General features: G+C 46.9%; 1 protein-coding gene across 5 annotated transcripts in view; it reads left to right on the forward strand.

Annotated features, from left to right (window-relative positions):
* STAT1 (signal transducer and activator of transcription 1) overlaps nt 1-18,526 on the forward strand; it is a 543,237-nt gene that overhangs the window by 151,229 nt on the left and 373,482 nt on the right. For all 5 annotated transcript variants that reach the window (XR_014979978.1, XM_085648786.1, XM_085648787.1 and 2 more), the window contains exons 9-10: nt 7,571-7,729; nt 11,653-11,745. Coding sequence is in view for 4 of the 5 variants with exons in the window: in XM_085648786.1 (XP_085504912.1) it covers nt 7,571-7,729; nt 11,653-11,745 (252 nt within the window). In the remaining variant the exon portion in view is untranslated. The remainder of the gene's footprint in view (nt 1-7,570; nt 7,730-11,652; nt 11,746-18,526) is intronic.

Below are 18,526 nucleotides of genomic sequence, written 5' to 3' on the forward strand. Positions count from 1 at the left end.
GTGCGAAGGACTGCGAGGACCAGCAGCCCATTCCCTCCCAGCTGCAGCTTCTTCCCTCGCGACCCCGCCTCCAGCCTGGACACCGTAAACGGCTCGCGGCCCCCGCTGCGCAGGGATCGCTCGTGGGAGCCGATTGTTGTTGTTGCCGGGGTGAAAGACTGTGCGAAGGACTGCGAGGAACAGCAGCCCATTCCCTCCCAGCTGCAGCCTCTTCCCTCGCGACCCCGCCCCTTGCCTGGACGGATATCACGGCACCATCTAAACGCAATGCGGGACGCGCGCGGGCGAAACCCGGGCCAAGGGCGGGCCCGTTCTAGCCCGTTACAGACCGTGTGAGACCGGACCGGGCCATCCCTCTTGGGCTGGTGTTAACGGAGGTATTTGCGTAAGTGCTTGGTATTTTAGGGCTATAGCATTGTGAACTCCCAGGCTAATGTCGGTCAGGGAGACAAGAAGTAAAGCTCGGTCGTCTAGTGCCTCCATGGCGGGCACCCTGGACTGTTTTCTGATCAGAGCTAATTCTCTGTTATCAAATGAGATTACCATTCTGGAACGTCGCCTTTCCCAGGGCATTGACAATGCTAAAAGATCGTCGCTCGGCCATATAGCGAATGTAAGAACACCTGATAGGTGTAGTCCACTGCCTAATATCGCATCCAACGATGACCATTTTGAATCAATTATGTTGCCTGATCCTGGGGACTGTCCCGGTCCGAATAGACTTTCTTTATCGGCTCCTACTGTCTCAAGCATTGCACCACCCACTACTGTAAAAGTGATGTCTCTCATTGGTTCTGTGCCTATTTCATCTCAATCACGCGGCAAAAGGGAGGGGGCTGTCCCAAAAAGAAAACGAGGGACACAGGTCGGGGGCGGGAAGAAGGCAAGGCTATCTAACTCCGCACCCCTTCCTATCCCTATAGATAGGGCAAAAGCTAAGACGACCTCCTTTGCAGCCAATGATTTTACCGACTCTTCTGTACAGAGTCCCTCAGTAGTACAGCCTTCCACTATGACCATTAGTGATGATGCGCAGGTATCGGCCGACTCCCAAATACAAGGTATTGGTAGTATTCTGAAATCTCTACTGGACCCTATGATTGCCAGACTTGCTCAAATTGATCTTAGGCTGGCAAATATAGAAAGGGCCATTGAGTCTAGGGCAGACCACCCCCAAATTCTGAAAAATATCGAAAGGGGGAGGGACATCAACGTAAGAGGGGTACAATTAGTCAATTCCCCTTCCTTAACAACATCATTATTATTGACAAATTCCCCCTCTCAAGCCCAGGACATTGTAAAAGGGAACACTCACTCCACCCTTCCTTCTTCCTCCGAGGTGCTGACGAAAAAGCCTATTGCAAATGTTGAACATCAAAACTCGGAGGGAAATAGATCGATCAATGGTTTGGTAATAAATCCCCCCCCTGAAGCTGCTCCCTTGGTAGTGGTTCTGGTAGGAGTTCCTGAACTTATTAATACAAGACCTGAATCATTTCCTTCACTTAGAAAACAAAGTAACAAGCTGGTTAAATAAGTATAGACCTCTCCCTCCACAGATTTCTACTGAAATTCTGATGGTTAGAAGGGTCTCATGGCTGGGAACACCCAAGAAAAATACCAGAGGTGACTGTATTGTGGTCAATTTCAGGGACCCAGGGATAGTTTCTCATATTCTTACTAGCCCGTTTTCTGGGGAGGACTCCACAATCCGGACACTCTCACTGTCCTTCTTCTATCCACCCCATGTTAGATGTTTGGACATGCGGCTGGAAGAGGGCTGGACAAGGGTGGGATGTGGAAGCCATACCAGAGGGAATAGAAATATCCCCTATTATTTTAACAGGACACCCCAATATCTGGACTATAATCGGTTCAGCTGCCTGGATGGGGTAGACTGACTACCTAATAATTCCAACTCAGATATCAGAGGGTGAGCGGTACTAGCTCGAACAAATCTGTTCTGCATGATCGCTCAGTGTCAGACATGAATAGGGGTGGACCAGGGAGAATGGACAGTTCACAGAGGGCCCAGTTAGGGGCTTCTATCGGCACTCCCACTTCCGATGACCAAAGCGGGATTGCAGTAGAAGGTGGTATGGTGGAGATTAAAACGAATTTTGAGGGCAATGCTGAATTAACACCGGAAGCTATACCTATTCCAGCTCCACTAACTATTTTGTCATGGAATTTAGCAGGATTAGGCAACAAAATAATGTGTCCTGAATGGGGTTCCTTTATAGATCCGAATGATATATGCCTCTTCCAGGAAACATGGGCTAGGGAAGAATACCATCGGAGTGGTTATGCTTCTTTTTCAGTCCCGGCAAGGTGGAGGGGGAAGGGTAGACCTTCTGGGGGCTTATTAATCTGGGTCCGCACCCATTTGAGATGCCGACCCAGGGTTCTGAACACGGCATCAGAGGATTTGCAGTGTGTTATTCTAGAGTGGCCGAATGACTACAGGCTTGCCTTGATTAATATTTACTCAAGACCTGTAAATATTACATCGGAGTCTGGTACCAGTGAAGAACTCTCTACATTCTTAAATACGATTCCCCAGGGCACCACTCTTCTTATAGGGGGTGATTTTAACTGTCATTTTGAGCCGCTTTTGGGACTGACGGATAGTGGTTTCGTGGAGGAGGATGAATATTGGAAAATTCCCCAAGTAGTGGGCCCCTCACCTAGGTCCTGGGCTCCTTTGGTTGTTCAAATTATGGCCCTAACTTTAAAGCATTCAGTCAGGGCATGTAACGGCCGTACATTACCAGACGTCCCATCTAAGTGCACTTTCAATCAGCCAGGCCAAGAGTCTCGCTTAGATTATATATTTGTTGAAAGTTGCGCGTGGGATAAGGTCATTGATTTTAAGATAGAAGCCAGGGAAGATAGTGATCATAACCCATTGATCCTAGTATTTCTATCCCTGGCCAACTCTGTTGGTTCACCTAACTCAAATGATGACCTAGATGTTAGGTGCCTTCTATCTAGCAGGCGTAGGATTAGATGGGAAAAACTAGTTACCCATCCAGATTCAGTGGCAGAACTGTACGAGCAGGCAATTCCGGTACTGGAAGCAATTGGTTCCCTTCCGCTACAGCGCCCTGAACCTGAAACATATCAAAAATTTAGGGATTTAAATTTGGAATTGACCACGGTCTTGGCTAATGTCCTTAATCCCATAGCGCCTAAAGAAAGAAGGAGCGGTAATAGACCTACCTGGTATAATACTGCCTGCAGGAAGTCTAAAACAGAACTCCTCAAGGTTGTTAAGCTTAATAACAACAAGGCGCTAATAAGTAAAAAACGACTAGAATATAGGCAGTTAATACATCATGCCAAGATGGAGTGGGACAGCGACAATTGGGCCAATCTAACCTTGGCATTAAAAACAAAAGATTCCAGGAAATTCTGGCAAATTGTCAACACGGGGTCGTCTGACCCTTTACCGGCGATTGTGCCCAATATCGCTGCCAGTATTTGGGAAGAGTATTTCTCCACCCTTTATGAAAGTGATCATTCTACCCCCGATAGAGAGCAGGGGGCAGTACTGCCCAATTCCATTTCTGACTCATATGAGGAGGAGTTTAGGGAACAAGAGGTCTTGGCTACCTCTGATCCATATGAGGATGAGTTTAGGGAACAAGAGGTCTTAGCTATATTATCTAAACTTCCAGCTGGCAAAGCGCCTGGGCTTGACAAACTCCCTGGAGATCTTTTTAAACATGAACCTAAGGTTTGGGCTCCCTACTTAACGGCTTTGTATAATGCAGTCCAGAAAGGGATGGCGATACCTACTACTTGGCTGGGAGCTGAGATAGTCCCAATTTTAAAGAAGGGCTCTCCTCTCCTCCCAGTCAATTATAGGCCTATCAGCCTTATTGATGTACCTCAAAAAATGTTTGCAAGGCTGATTTTGGACCGCCTCAGGGACTGGATGCAAGAGTTTTCTATCCTGAGCCCTTATCAGGCTGGGTTCAGGAAGAATGTGTCTACTATAGACCAGATCTTCCGCCTGACCCTGTTTCTCTGGAAAACTGTTAAAGTTGAGGGTGGCTCGCTATACACTGTCTTTGTGGACCTTCGTGCGGCTTTCGATTTGGTTCCCAGGCAATAATGATGGTCTGTCCTCCTACAGATGGGCATACCTGTTCCTTTATTGAACATGATAATTCGTTTGCATAAGGGTAACTTTGCACAGGTCAGGTGTGGGAAAAATTGTGCCTTAACATCTAGATTTCCGGTTGACAGGGGAGTCAGACAGGGGTGTGTGTTGGCCCCCACCCTCTTCTGCCTCTACGTCAACAGAGTATTCACACATCTGAACGAGGTCGTAAATAGTGATGCCCCAAAGCTTGCTGGTTCTCGGGTTCCTGCGATTATGTTCGCAGATGACACTCTTCTGCTTTCTAAGTCTCCGATGGGTATTCAACGGGTGTTGGATGGTTTTGAGATATTTTGCCTTGAGCGGGGCCTAGAAATAAACACTCTCAAGACAAAATACATGATCTTTAACCCACCACCAACGACACGCTCTAACCCGACCATAGGGAGAGCTAGCTTAGAAAGAGTTCAGACCTTTGAGTACCTGGGGCTCACCTTAAATGAAAAAATGACATGGGTACCACACCAAATCAAAGCCCAATTGAAACTAGCCCAAGCAACGGGGGGGGATCATAAGACTTTTAAATAAATCATGTGCCAAACCAATTGCCCCACCACTTCAAGTATACAAACTTCAGGCAAGGGGTGGTGTAACCTATGGTGGTGAACTCTGGGGCTTTCATTGCCGTCCGGAGATCACAGTCATAGAGAACACATTTTTAAGGCAATTGTTGGCCCTCCCCACCAGTACACCCCTATTGCCATTGAGATTTGACTTGGGCCTCAGATCTATAGATGAGGAATTGGGCCTTAAACACCTAACATTTTGGCGGAGGATCTGGATTACCCAAGAGCTAGAGGGCTATAGAAAAGAATTTACGGAAATGTTGGTATTACCTAATGCAGGGAAACATTGTTGGCTGAGGTACGTGAGAGAGGAAATGGGGAGAATAGGTCTTCCGCAGCTGTGGTCCAATCCGGCGACAGCATGTATTAGTGTCTCACGAAAGTACCTGGCTAACTTGTATTATGAAAGCAAATTAACTGCCCTAATACAGAAATCCCAATCTTCCATCTTAACACAATCATTTTTAATGTTCAAAGATTATTATCAGTTTGAGCATGTTTTAAATGATATCAGACCACATTTCACAAGGAAACTATATGTGCAATGGAGATACGGCACCTCACCTATAAGAGCTTTTACAAGTAAATGGTCTCCGCTCTCCCCAAAAAATTGTCCTGGTGGTGATGCCGAACAGGAAGATGAACTCCATATATTATTTTTCTGTCCGGCTTTCAAAAAGTTTAGGAGGTGCTGGATCGTTCCACTTTGTAAAAATTTGGGCTGTATGCACGCTTACCGAATTTTTAAAACCGATCCAACAATTGTAATAGTTTTCGCTGTGTCATCATTCCTCGCAGCTGTGTGGAGGAAAAGAAGGATCTGTGAAAACCTTGCTTGAAATTATATCCTCCCACCAAAATGTGACAACTGCTATGAGGTGGTTTTTAAATGGAGTCACATTGAAGTCCTTATCACTATTGGTATGTTCCATGGGCGCTGCTGCCTTTTTGCTGCTGTAATAATTGACATATATATAATTGCATTTTCCTCTATTTATTGCAAAAGGCTGTTTGATCTTCTATATTTTTATTAATTTTATTGTGCTTTTATTGTTAATTGTATAGATACTTTTATGACTAATTGTCGAAATAAAGATAAATGATGATGATGATGATTCTGGAGACATTTGTTTGAAATGTGACCTTAGTTGGCACTATCATAACATCTGAGCTTGCAGAAAGCAAAGCTCTGCCCTGCTCTCAGTGAATGAGAATGACATCATAGAGGTGCCACTTGCCCTTAACTGATACACTGCTCAGAGTTCAGCTTTGAACCTGCTGCCTGCTACGTAGCAACATGCATTAAACAATGTGCTGAAGCATGTTAGCTGTACCATGCCCCTCTATTCCAAAAGAGGGGTGGATGTAGGTCATGGGGTCTTGATATTGTGTGGATGTCACAACTGCATATCATGTGGCATACCGTAGCCGTGGTCCGTCATAGCGGGGGCATAGCTGGGGTTTCTAGAGGTAGGAGCTACTCTTATACTGTCTGATACCAGAGGGCACCAAAGCATTTAAAGTGAGGCAAAAACTGGTGTTTTCCGGTTTCCACTGAGAAGCAAATATTCCCTTTAGTGATTTTTTTATGGGTTATAGTCCGTTTGAACTCAAAACTGGAAACCCTATATAATGTATATTGTTCATGTACATACATATACCTTTTGTGACAGAAAGTGGTATGCACGTGGAGAGCCCGCTGAGCCATTTTTCCTTTTAGCATGTTATAAAATTTCAACAGCATGGGGCATCTCTAGTACATCGTTGTTTAGTAAACACAGACAGACCAACCATTCGGTGATGTAATCGTTTTTACATTTTGTTTCCATTTTGATAATTCCTTCTCCCAATAACACTGACTGTTCGGCACTTTTGCTTGTGGCTAGTTGAATAATTGAAAGCACTAGCAAGGATAGTTTAATCATCCATGAGCTAGACTGAGTGTGCAGGAAATTCACATTCAGATACATTTGTTGATTTGTTAACTTTTGATGAAATTCACCTTAGTGCAAAACTCAATTTCACATTTGGGTGGAGAAAGTGAACATTTTTACACACTAGTAGTAATGCTAAAAGTAGTAATTAGGCCACTAGAAGTGGCACTAATAGTTGTTGCAGAGCCAGTAATTGATGTAGTAGTGATACTTTTAGTAGCTAGAGCTTGCATTAGCTGTGTATTTTAGTAGAGTTATTGTGATCAATACTATTAGAAGCAACAGTAGCCACAACAGAGAAATTCATTGTAGTATTAGAAGTACTATTAGCACTAGTACTTGGTGCACTACCAGTTGAGCCTAATTTGTGAAAACAGTTTATTGTTTATTTAGTTGGAAGTGGGTTCCTATTTTATTTCTCTTCAAATGCATCCAATCCCCTAAATTTCAGTTCCTGTTCAAAAAAACTGTTCACTTCAAAATAAGTTTATTTTTATAACATCCATACTCTTAGTCTTTAATCTCCATGAATTCACATCTCAATCTTTGTTTCAAGCACCTGACGAGTTAATATTACATTACTTGTCATCTGGTGTAACCCAACTCAGCACGAAATAATCTCGGAGCTCAATTATCGATGGATCATTGGAGGATGCACAAGCACTCCAGACCTCTGGAAACTTTGGATATTTCCTAGTACAGTATTTAAATTGCTGCTGTTCGTATACAGTTTGAAGGGATGGTGCTCAGATCATTAGGAATGTAGTATATTGTTGGCTGTTTTGTATTAGCCTTCAAATTATTCAGGTAATATTTTCTCTTCTCAATATTTGTTAATCAATCAAGGCATTTATTAGCCAGTCAGGAGCTATATTACCATTAAAATATTTGTGCAATTGCAGGTTCACTATCGTGGCTGAGAGCCTGCAACAGGTCCGCCAGCAGCTCAAAAAACTAGAAGAGTTGGAACAGAAGTTTACATATGATCCAGATCCCATCACACACCATAAACAGAACTTGCAGGAGCAAACAAACAGACTTTTCCGACAGCTTATACAAAGGTAACCTTGACTTTTGACTATGTTTAAGATAAAACTTTTGTGAACTATACTGTGCCTGTCATGTTTCCACGGAGCAGGAGCTGTGAGTTCGTAAGAAAGAACAACCATTTTTGGGCTGTCCCTTGCAAACACGAAAAAACCATATGGCAGACACAGACGCAAGCCCTCATATCCAAATTTAAAAAAAGCTAAATAAATACTAGAAAATGTATTTCTGAACACCATGCATTTATCAGATAAAAAGTAATTCCTGTTTTTTTTCTGGTTTTAAAGTCTCTCATGGCTTGCAATTAAACCACAACATGGGAGGCAGATTGATACCTAAATCAGGCAGTAGTATGTGGAACTACTTCTCTGAGCCTGTTGTATTAATAGTATAAAGAAGATCCCTGCCCATTTCTCGAATTTCTTACTGTAAGTTCATGTGTTCTTTCATGATCTGACTATCTTCTTTTTACAGTCCTCGGTTCCCATTTTAGTAATGCAAAGACACTTTAAGAAAAGCCATCTAAATTCAACTTCAAGATCCCATTAATACTGATCAGCTTCTGTATAGCTGGTAGTCTGACTACAGATCATGATGCAGCACAGAAAACACTACCTTACACATATTATATGCGTGAGAAAGTGCCATCTTTCTTGCATGGTATGCCCCCACTTTTTGCTGAATGTACTTTGACTGAGTGTGCCCTGGACTCCTGCCAATCAGGTGCCCAGGGCCTATGTTCCTTCCCTAAAACCTAAAATACCAAATTGGCAAACCCTGGCCACATGTCAGCCCCTAGTAAATGGTACCCTAGGTACCCAGGGCCTTGTGACCAGGGAAGGCCTCTAAGGGCTGCAGCACTTATTGTGCCACCCTTAGAGGCCCTGTACCCTAACACAACCACACTGCCCTTGCAGGCTGAGTGTCTGGGTACAAGGCAAAACCAAGTGTCGACATGGCACACATCCCTGTGTGCCATGGCCACAACCTACACTGCCCTGGCATCAGCCACCCCTCTAGCTGGGTGCCCTTTGCCAGTGGTGTGGGCACAGGAGCATGAGCTCTAGCTAACGTTTCTTTGAGTGATTGCATTTTGCTCTTTCACAAGAAGCACATCTACACACAAGGTAGTTCTCTTCAGTGCCACTGTTTTGGTTTTTCCTTTATCATTACTTTAGTGTTGCCTTTGTGTTTGAAGCCTAATGTGAAAAGAGAATGGTATTGTGAACACTGTTACAAGTCCCATTTAAGTTTCTTATATTTCCATTATGTAACTGCTTACAAATTGTTTATCTCTTTTAGTAGGAAGTGTTAAGCTGCATAGGCAGTAGTGTTAGTATCATGTCTGCAGAGTATCTGGGGTTATATATTTTATTTTTATTATGGGCACTGCTGATAACATCATAGCTGCTCACTGCACAAGTAGGCATGTTTTATTGGTTTTAGTCATAGGAGCATTTAATCTATTTGTGAATAGAGATGACATTTATTACCGTATTTGTTGAGTCATGTTGATAATTGTGTCAGCAAGTACAAGCTATGCACCTTACAAGGAAAAGCCGGCGGTGACCACTTGAATTAAGGTGGTGTTGTTGTACACTGGCTCCTCTCAAACAATGAGTATTCTCTGACTGAAAATATGTCTGCTACCACTGCACTCCGTGCATTTATATTGAATTCTTACTACTTACTCACTTTGAATAAGAACTGTTTCAGACTCAGAGAGGGGTTAGTTTGAAAAACGGCATGATTATAAATGTAAATTTACTCAAGAGGAAATACATTTTGTAGGCTTTGTATTCGTGGATGTTACCGCTGGAGTCAGGTCAGGAGCGGAAGAAGGAAAATGGTGCAGTTTCAAAATACAAGATAAGCCAATAGACTCGCTACAGTTAACAATAATATGGGTTATTGGCACATGTATGAAACATCATTAAAAAGAACTACCCCCCCCTTTGGATCCACCCCTCCTGGCCTGAGTTGCACAGCCCTGTTAAAGGGGCAAGCTAACTAACCTTGCGCCTGAGGTAGCAAAACAAGTAGTACTACCTACATAGTTTATTAAGTTGGATTGGGGGAAGTTAGGATCAATATAGAGGTTATATAGCGAGCAGTTAATAAAGGGTTACTCATTGTAGGTGATTACCACCTATTGTTTTATTTAGTTATTCATTTTATAGTGCTGTGCATTTCCTTACGGTACCTTCAATACCCTAATAAACAAGGTATTATAGATGCTTCTATCAAGCCTGTCCAGTATATGCAATTTATAAGCAGCCTGTGTTGTATAGAACTCCAGGGGGCATATGTATCAACATCACCATTTGCGATTCTCAAATAGCGATTTTTAAAGAATCGCTATTTGAGAATTGCAAAACGGGATGTATTTAAAAAATTGCAAAGTTTTTGCGATTTCTTAAAATTCCTTAATTGCGATTAGCAAATTGCGAAATCGCAATTAAGGAATACCTGCCCATTCATTTCTATGGGCCAGGAGACCCATAGGAATGAATGGGAAGTAATTCTCAAATAGCGAATCGCAATTTGCTAATCGCTATTTGAGAATAATTTCAAAGGTGCAAGGGTGTCATGATGACACCCTGATGCACCCCTGAAATTAGCATGTGTGTGCATATGGCGCACATACATGCCCTAAGGGCATGTATGAGCGCCACGTGGCACTTTGTGAAATTAAAAAAAGTGCTTTTTGAAAGGAAATCGCAAATTACCACCAACTGGAAGTTGGTGGTAATTTGCGATTTCTTAAGGATAATTCGCACAACTTGGGTGCTTTTTACATGTCATTTAAGAAATCGCAATTTGCGATTTCTTAAATGCTTGCGAAATGTTAGGAAATCGCAAAATTAGCGATTCCTTAAATTTGCGCTGAAAAATGGCTCATACATACCGTTTAGCGATTTTTTTATTCGCAAACGCTGTTTTTTGCGAATCGCAGCGTTTGCGAATAAAAAATCGCTTGATACATATGCCCCTATTACACTTAAAAGAAAAGTTTGCATAATGTTTCTGAAATATAATTACTTTTTTATCTAGTACTACATAGTGAATTTCTGTCTCATACACACAAGAACATACACATACAGGCACTTGCACGCTGCGACAGCCCAACACACACAGCAGTCAATACAGTTTTTTACTAATATAAATGCGGCATCCTGGCTGTGCTTTAAAGGTATCTGCTCAGTCTGTCTTATGGTCGGTAGCCATCATCTTCCTACCTCAGCTCATCTACAGACTACATCACATCATCTTATGGATTTCCTGTGAGTCACAATACTTGGCAGGCCCTGGCCTGTATCACAGTCCTGATATGGCTTTGCATTAGCAAGCAGTGTGATCCACACCTGCAGCAACCATAAGGTAAATAAAATGAGGTGCTGATGAGAAATTTAGCAGCGGCTTATAGGGGCAGTACTGACACTAGATTGTTTGAATAGAGAACATACACATTCTACTGCCAGTTTCACCAGCAACAGAGCTCTTGCAACACCTGTTGTGCCATACATACCTGACCTGAGCCTGCCCGCGGCTCCTCACAAGACTGGTGCTTTTACTTGCTAAGTACTAAGTATCTCCAAAGCACCAAATACCTGTTCCTGTTCTCTTTGGAGATTTTGTTTGAATTCCAAAATAAATGACTTTAAATATTTACCCTTTCATAAATAAGTTTTATCTTTGTTATTTAATATGGATTCCCATTTATGATAATTCCTAGGTTTACAGTTGATAAATTAGTACAGGAGTCACAGACAAAATTCACCACACACTGTGTATCAGTTACAAAACCCTACCTATTCTCCTGAATTCAGTTCAGTGTTTAAAGAACTAGTCAATACTTTTGCTTCAAAATTGAGCACTGTAAGCAATTCTATAGTACAAAAAAATTATAAATACACCTTTCACCTTTCCTGTGCAGTTCCTTTGTGGTTGAAAGACAGCCTTGCATGCCAACCCATCCACAAAAGCCGATGGTTCTAAAGACTGGAGTACAGTTTACTGTGAAATTAAGGTAAGATTGTTTACACAAATGCTTTATTTGTGATTTGTATTCTTGTGGTATTTATTTAGCACTTTACCTAGACCACAGGATTACGTGCTGTCATATGCCGGTGCAGATGTATTGAAGAGGCTTACAAAAGTCAGCATGTAAAATATCATGATTTGATCAGCTATAGACTGGTCGTGCATTTACAACACCAGTGAAGAGCAGGATGGCATGGGGAGGATTCTAAGAAAAGGGATTTGCGGCTAGATCCTGTCTCTACCAGATCAGCCGTTACAGAAGGTAAGTAACTTGTCCTTTAATGGCCTTTCTAAGAAATATACCTATAGCTGATATTTCCAAAGCAGCTACATGGTCTACATTGCATACATTTACAAAACATTACTGTGTAAATGTGCTAGCCCATTAACCAGCTAATGTGGGCCATGCAGTTCTGCATACATTTTTTCAAACAACAGTAACCCCCCACAGGTTAGCCACTGCTTATGGAGGAGCTCTGCTTTACAGTCTGTTCTAGGCATGTTTATGTACATCCACACATGCCTCGAACGGAAAATATTACATACCCAGTGAGCATCTGTTTGTAGCACATCGGGCTGTAGATTCTCATGCACCCCACCTCCTCTCCAGACACTTGTGTTTGTTGCAGTTACTTGTATGGGTTATCACAAACTGTTTTAGCATGGACATCTCACTATACTATGCATCTGAAAGAAACACGTTAGTTAGATTCCTTACCTTAGAATATCTCCAGGCGTCAGGCTGGATCCTGAAAGATTTTCGTCGGCAATACCATTGCGCGTCGCTAGGCGTCGTCTGCGGCTCTGCGTCCGTCCCCGTCGTCGTGATCGCCAGGATGACGTCGTCGGAGTACTTAGACGCCGCCCTCGCGCACTGCCGTCAGTTCTTCTTTTTTCCGCGCCAGTAAGCGCAGATCCGGGAAGAGCATACCCTTTTAGTCAATTTTTGACTAAACTTTTTGAACTTTTTTGGTTCCTATTTTGAGTTTACCTCGACTCCTGGTGCATGTAGGGATGCCCGGGTTCAAGCCGTGCAACGCCTATCACCGCCTGATGTCGGTCACGGATCACCACCGCCGGTGTCTCTACTGCCTTGGGGCCGACCATGATGCTGAGTCGTGCCTCGACTGTCGGGCCTTGACCTCGAAGGCTAGGCGGGAGCGGCCCCGCAAGCTGCTCGAGATCCGGCAGTCGGCGCCGCTCAAGGTCCCAGTCGAGGAGGAGGTCGAGGGACCGGTCGCGGAGCCGCAGCCATCACCGCTCGTCGGGGTCGAAGTCCTCGCATTCCGGTAAGTCGAGGCGCAGTAATAAGTCGAAGAGGCAACATTGCTCTTCTGACTCCCCCCGCCGGTCGTGCGACTCGGCCGAGGGTTTGGTGGCACCACCCACGTGGCTCCTTTGGAGCCGCAGGGGTCGCCTCCAGCCCCATACCCTTTGGTCCCTGGGCCTGAGGCGACTCCGACGGAGATCCGAGACTTCCTCGTAGCCATGAGAAGTCTCGCTCTGCCTTCGGGCCCCGCAGGCCCGACTGGGAGGCCTAGCGAGCCAGCGGCTCTGGGCCCGGCGCCATTTTCGACTTAGGTCCCGACACCGCAGACCCCCGTGGGATCCAGGCCTGGATCCCGGTCGACCTTATAACCCCTCCGCTGGCGCCGACCCCTTCGGTGCCGTCCCCGGCGCCGTCTTCGGACGACGTCGTCCCCAGGTTTAGTCCCAGTCCGGCGTCTGAGTGGCGCCGCCCGGCACCGTCCCCGGCGCCGATGGATGACCGATTAATCTACCGCCCGGCTCCGACCTTTCAGCCTGTCTACCAGGAGTCGGATGACGGGGACGACTGGGAGGGGTCTGAGGACCCTCTGGCACAGCAGTGCCAGTTAAGCCGGGACTTGGCAGAAGAGCTGGGGGATGCCAGTGGTCATGACACCTCCCCTGACACTAGCTTCATCTCTCCTCCCTCCGTGGCTACGGAGGAGGGTGCTACCTATTCTGTGGTGATGCGCAGGGCTGCCGAAGCCCTTCATCTGGAGCTCCCTGCAGTGGCCGCGAGGACTAACCTCCTCACTGAAGTGCTTCAACCGCTATTAAGTTCCTCGAAGCCTCTGCTGCAGTTCTATGAGGCACTGACGGACGTTCTAATGGACACCTGGTCCAAGCCCTCCACAGTCCCTCCTGTGGACCGGAACGTGGCTCGGCGCCACCGCCCCGGGCGACCCCAGCTTTCTGTCGGTGCACCCCACCCCTGGGAGCCTGGTTATCCAGGCCTCTACCTCCCAGACCACCTTCCCGTCCGCTCCTCCGGATCAGAAATCCAAAAGGTTGGAACAGTTTGGGAAGAAACTGTTTCCCTCCCTTCCCTTAGTTTGGAGTTGCTGTCTATCAGCACTGCGTGCCTTTTGGACCGTTACACCCACTCCCTGTGGGATACTGTGGTGGACGTGCTGCCCCAGTGTCCGGAGGAGGCCCAGACACGGCTCTCCCAGGCTCTTGCCGAGGGGCGGAATGCAGCACGGTACTCGATACGATGTGGGCTTGACACAACGGACTCGCTAGGTAGGGCAATTGCGACCACGGTGGCGATTCGTCGCCACGACTGGCTGAGGTCCGGGGATGTCCAGAGCACCCTCATAGACATGCCCTTCGATGGCCGTCACCATTTTGGTACAAAGCAGATAGTGCGCTGGAGCGCTTTAAGGACTCCAAGGCTACGGCCAAGTCCTTGGGTCTCTCGGCCCCGCGCCCGCAAACTTCCGCTTTTTTGCCCCTTGCGTGGCCAAGGAAGGGGTGTCCCCACACGCGGTCGCGGACGTGGATTCCGCCGAGGCGGAGCAGGGGGACCCACATCTGCCCCAGCAGCATCTGCCTCAAAGCCTTCCTAGTCCGAGCTTTCAGGCCCATTCCACGCCAGTGGGAGGCAGAGTTCGCCATCACCTGCTCCACTGGCGTAGCGTCACATCGGACAGGTGGGTGCTGCAAATCGTCCGAAGGGGCTACTCCCTCCCCTTCGAGGCTACCCCTCCAGCCATGCCACCGCAGTACCACCGCATGTCGGGGGATCACTTGCGACTTTTGCAGTAGGAAGTTACGGCCCTCTTGGCCAAGGGGGCCATTGAGCGCGTTCCTAGCCCAGAAGTAGATCGGGGTTGTTATTCCCACTACTTTCTGGTTCCCAAGAAGGGCAAAGGGGGCCTTCGCCTTATCTTGGTCCTCAGGAGCGTCAACTCCTTCCTCCTGAAGGAGAAGTTCAAGATGCTCACCTTCGCTCAGTTTCTGGCTGCCCTGGAGACTGGATGGTAGCGTTGGACTTGCAGGAAGCATATTTCCACATCCCAGTCTTGCCTACCCACAGGCGTTACCTGCGGTTCACAGTAGGCCACGAGCACTTTCAGTTTACCGTGCTCCCCTTCGGCCTCACCAGTGCCCCTCATGTGTTCACGAAAGTGATGGCGGTGGTCGCAGCTCATCTGCGCAGATTAGAGGTTCCAGTCTTCCCCTATCTCGACGACTGACTGTTAAAGGCGGGCTTGCCCCAGACAGTCGTTTCCCACCTCCAGACTACGGCCGACCTCCTGCATTTGCTGGGGTTCTCCATCAATGTGCCGAAGTGGCATCTGAGTCCCTCCCAGAAGCTCCTTTTCATCGGAGCGGTTCTGGACTCGGCGCAATTCCGGGTCTATCCTCCGGAACAGCGGGTTCGGGATATTCAGGCTCTGATTCCAATTTTTCAGCCTTTATCCCGGATTTCGGTCAGGTTGGTGCTGCGGCTGCTGGGTCTGATGGCGTACTGCATCCTGCTGGTACATCATGCCAGATGGCGGATGCGGGCTCTGCAGTGGGACCTGAAGTTCCAGTGGGCCCAGCATCGGGGCAACCTGTCCAACCGTATCCTGATCTCAGAGGGCACTGCAAGACAGTTGCAGTGGTGGCTCACGGACCGCGATTGGGTCAGTGGCAGATCCCTCTCCCTACCCCAACCGGAGCACGTAGTGGTGACGGATGCGTCCCTCCTGGGATGGGGGGCCACATGGGAGAGGCGGAGATCAGAGGCCTCTGGTCTCCGGCGGAGTCCCGGCTTCATATCAACCTATTGGAGCTGCGGGCGATCCGGCTTGCACTGAAGGCATTCCTTCCCTCTGTCCGGGGAAGTGTAGTGCAGGTGTTCATGGACAACACCACCGCCATGTGGTATTGCAACAAACAGGGCGGGGTGGGGTTGTGAAACCTTTGTAAGGAGGCTCTGCGCCTCTGGACATGGCTGGAACATCAGGGCATCACCCTGGTGGTTCAACACCTGGCAGGTTCTCTGAACACTAGGGCGGACGAACTCAGCCGCCGGTGCATGATGGATCACGAATGGCGTCTGAACTCGGATGTGGCGCACGGCCTCTTTCGGCAGTTGGGAGAGCCTTGGTTAGATCTATTTGCCACCGAAGAGAATGCGCAATGTCATCAGTTCTGCGTGTTGGAATTTCCAAGGCGGCACACGCTCGGCGACGCTTTTCGTCGCGAGTGAAGTTGCGGTCTGTTGTACGCCTTTCCGCCTATACCACTTCTGCCCAGAGTGCTGAAGAAGATCAGGCGCGACCGGGCCCAAGTCATTCTTGTGGCTCTGGATTGGGCACGAAGATACTGGTATCCCGAGCTACTCAGTCTGTCAATCGATCCCCCGATTCGAGTGCCTCTTCAGGAGGATCTTCTGTCGCAGCAGAAGGGGGCGGTCCTCCACCCAAACCTGTCCAGCCTCCACCTCCATGCGTGGAGATTGAGCGGCAGCAGTTGATGCCATTTGACTTGCCTCCTGAAGTCTGTGATGTCTTTCTGGCAGCCAGGCGTCCCTCCACTAAAACAGTATACGCCTGCAGGTGGAAAAAATTTGTGGCATGGGTCACAGCAAAGGCTGTGGATCCCCTTTCCGCCCTGCTTTCTGAGGTTCTCCTCTTTCTTCTTTCCCTGGCCCAGCAGGGCTCTGCTCTGGGCACCCTCAAGGGATACCTTTCAGCTGTTTCTGCTTTCTTACGGCTTCCTGATCAGCCTTCTCTTTTCAAGTCCCCTGTTGTCGCTCGATTCTTTAAAGGCATTACTCATATGTTTCCTCCTGTCCCTTTCGAAATACCTCAGTGGAATTTGAACCTGGTGTTAACCTATCTGATGTGCGCTCCTTTTGAGCCACTTCATAATGGTCCTCTTCGTCTTCTAACTCTTAAGACTGCTTTCCTGATTGCCATCACCTCTGCTAAACGGGTGAGTGAGCTCCAGGCTCTCTCTTCTAAGCCTCCTTTCCTCTCTGTCCATCCGGACAAGGTTGTTCTCAGGACTCGTCCTTCCTTTCTGCCTAAGGTGGTAACTGCCTTTCACATCGGCCAGTCTGTTACATTGCCCACCTTCTTTTCGCCTCCGCATCCCTCGAAAGAGGAAGAGAGGCTCCACCGTCTGCTGCGTGGGCGCTAGGAAGGGGCGGGCAGTGCACAAGCGAACCATCTCTCGGTGGGTCGTTCTGTGCATTAAGACCTGTTATTCCTTGGCTAAGAAGGAGCCTCCTGTGGGGCTGAGCGCCCATTCCACTCGGGCCACAGCGGCTACTACTGCCCTGGGTCGGTGAGTCCCTCTGCAGGACATTTGTCAGGCAGCTACGTGGGCCTCGCTTCACACGTTTGCTAAGCATTCCTGCCTGGACAGCCAAGTCCGGAGAGACGGATTCTTTGGCCGTTCTGTCCTCCAGGACTTCCTGGTGTGATCTTGGTTCGCAGACCCACCACTGGTGTTGGTATTGCTGGGGTATCTATTCTCAGGTAAGGAATCTAACTAACGTGTTTCTTTTAGATGAACACGTTACTTACCTTCGGTAACGATATATCTGTAAGAAACATTAGTTAGTTAGATTCTCTTCCAGGGGATCCTCATCAATAGTCATAAGCATTAGAATATTCCCGCCCATGCGCGGGATTCCGGAAACAGTATATTATATGTGCCCCACATATATATATCCGTACATATATACCTATATGTATACACAAGCAACTGCAGCCAATAAACACTAGAGCTGAAACATGCTGTAAGGAATTTCCACTATACATGAAAAAATAGCATTATAAACACGAGAAACAACATTATAGCTTGTTTAGAAACTGTTTTAATGCTCAGAAAACAGCAGAAATTCTTCTAAATCACTGAAAGCATAGGAAGCTCCCAGGCTGCATTGCAAATACCCAGTCTAAAAAGACTGAAAAGCTAACTAATAGCTGCATAGCAAAAACTGACACCGTGCCTTTAAGGCACACCTGACCCCCAACTTCCCATCATGCCTCAGGGGTGGCAGTTAGGTCAGTTGTTCTTTCCGGCTCCTTCTGGAAGGATCCTGGCAACAGAGCTCCACTTTTTTCTGAGTTTGTCAGAAAATATTGTCTGTTTTCCAACTGTTTTTTCCCTTACTTCGACGTTTTACATCTAAAGAAGTAGGTGGCTGTCTTTTTTAGGCAGTTTTGGGCATTTTTTTCAACCTTAAAATGCCATCTCTTTTCGATCCTTGCCCTTCTTGTGGCAAGAAGAAGGCCAGGACTGACTCTCATAGGGTCTGTATCCTGTGTCTACCGGAGGATCATGATTCCAAGACATGTCCTCACTGCCAGAGCCTGTCCAAGAGAACTTTGAAGGACAGGGAGCAAATTCGCATTTATGGCCTGGCACAACCATCCAGAGGACGATCTCCGGTGAGGAAGGGCTCCAAGAGGCCTAGAGATACTTCTAGAAGCAAGTCCTCTCGTCCTTCCACC

The sequence above is a fragment of the Triturus cristatus genome, chromosome 3_2 (genome assembly GCF_964204655.1).
Source record: "Triturus cristatus chromosome 3_2, aTriCri1.1, whole genome shotgun sequence".
In the NCBI taxonomy this organism is placed as follows: Eukaryota; Metazoa; Chordata; class Amphibia; order Caudata; family Salamandridae; genus Triturus; species Triturus cristatus.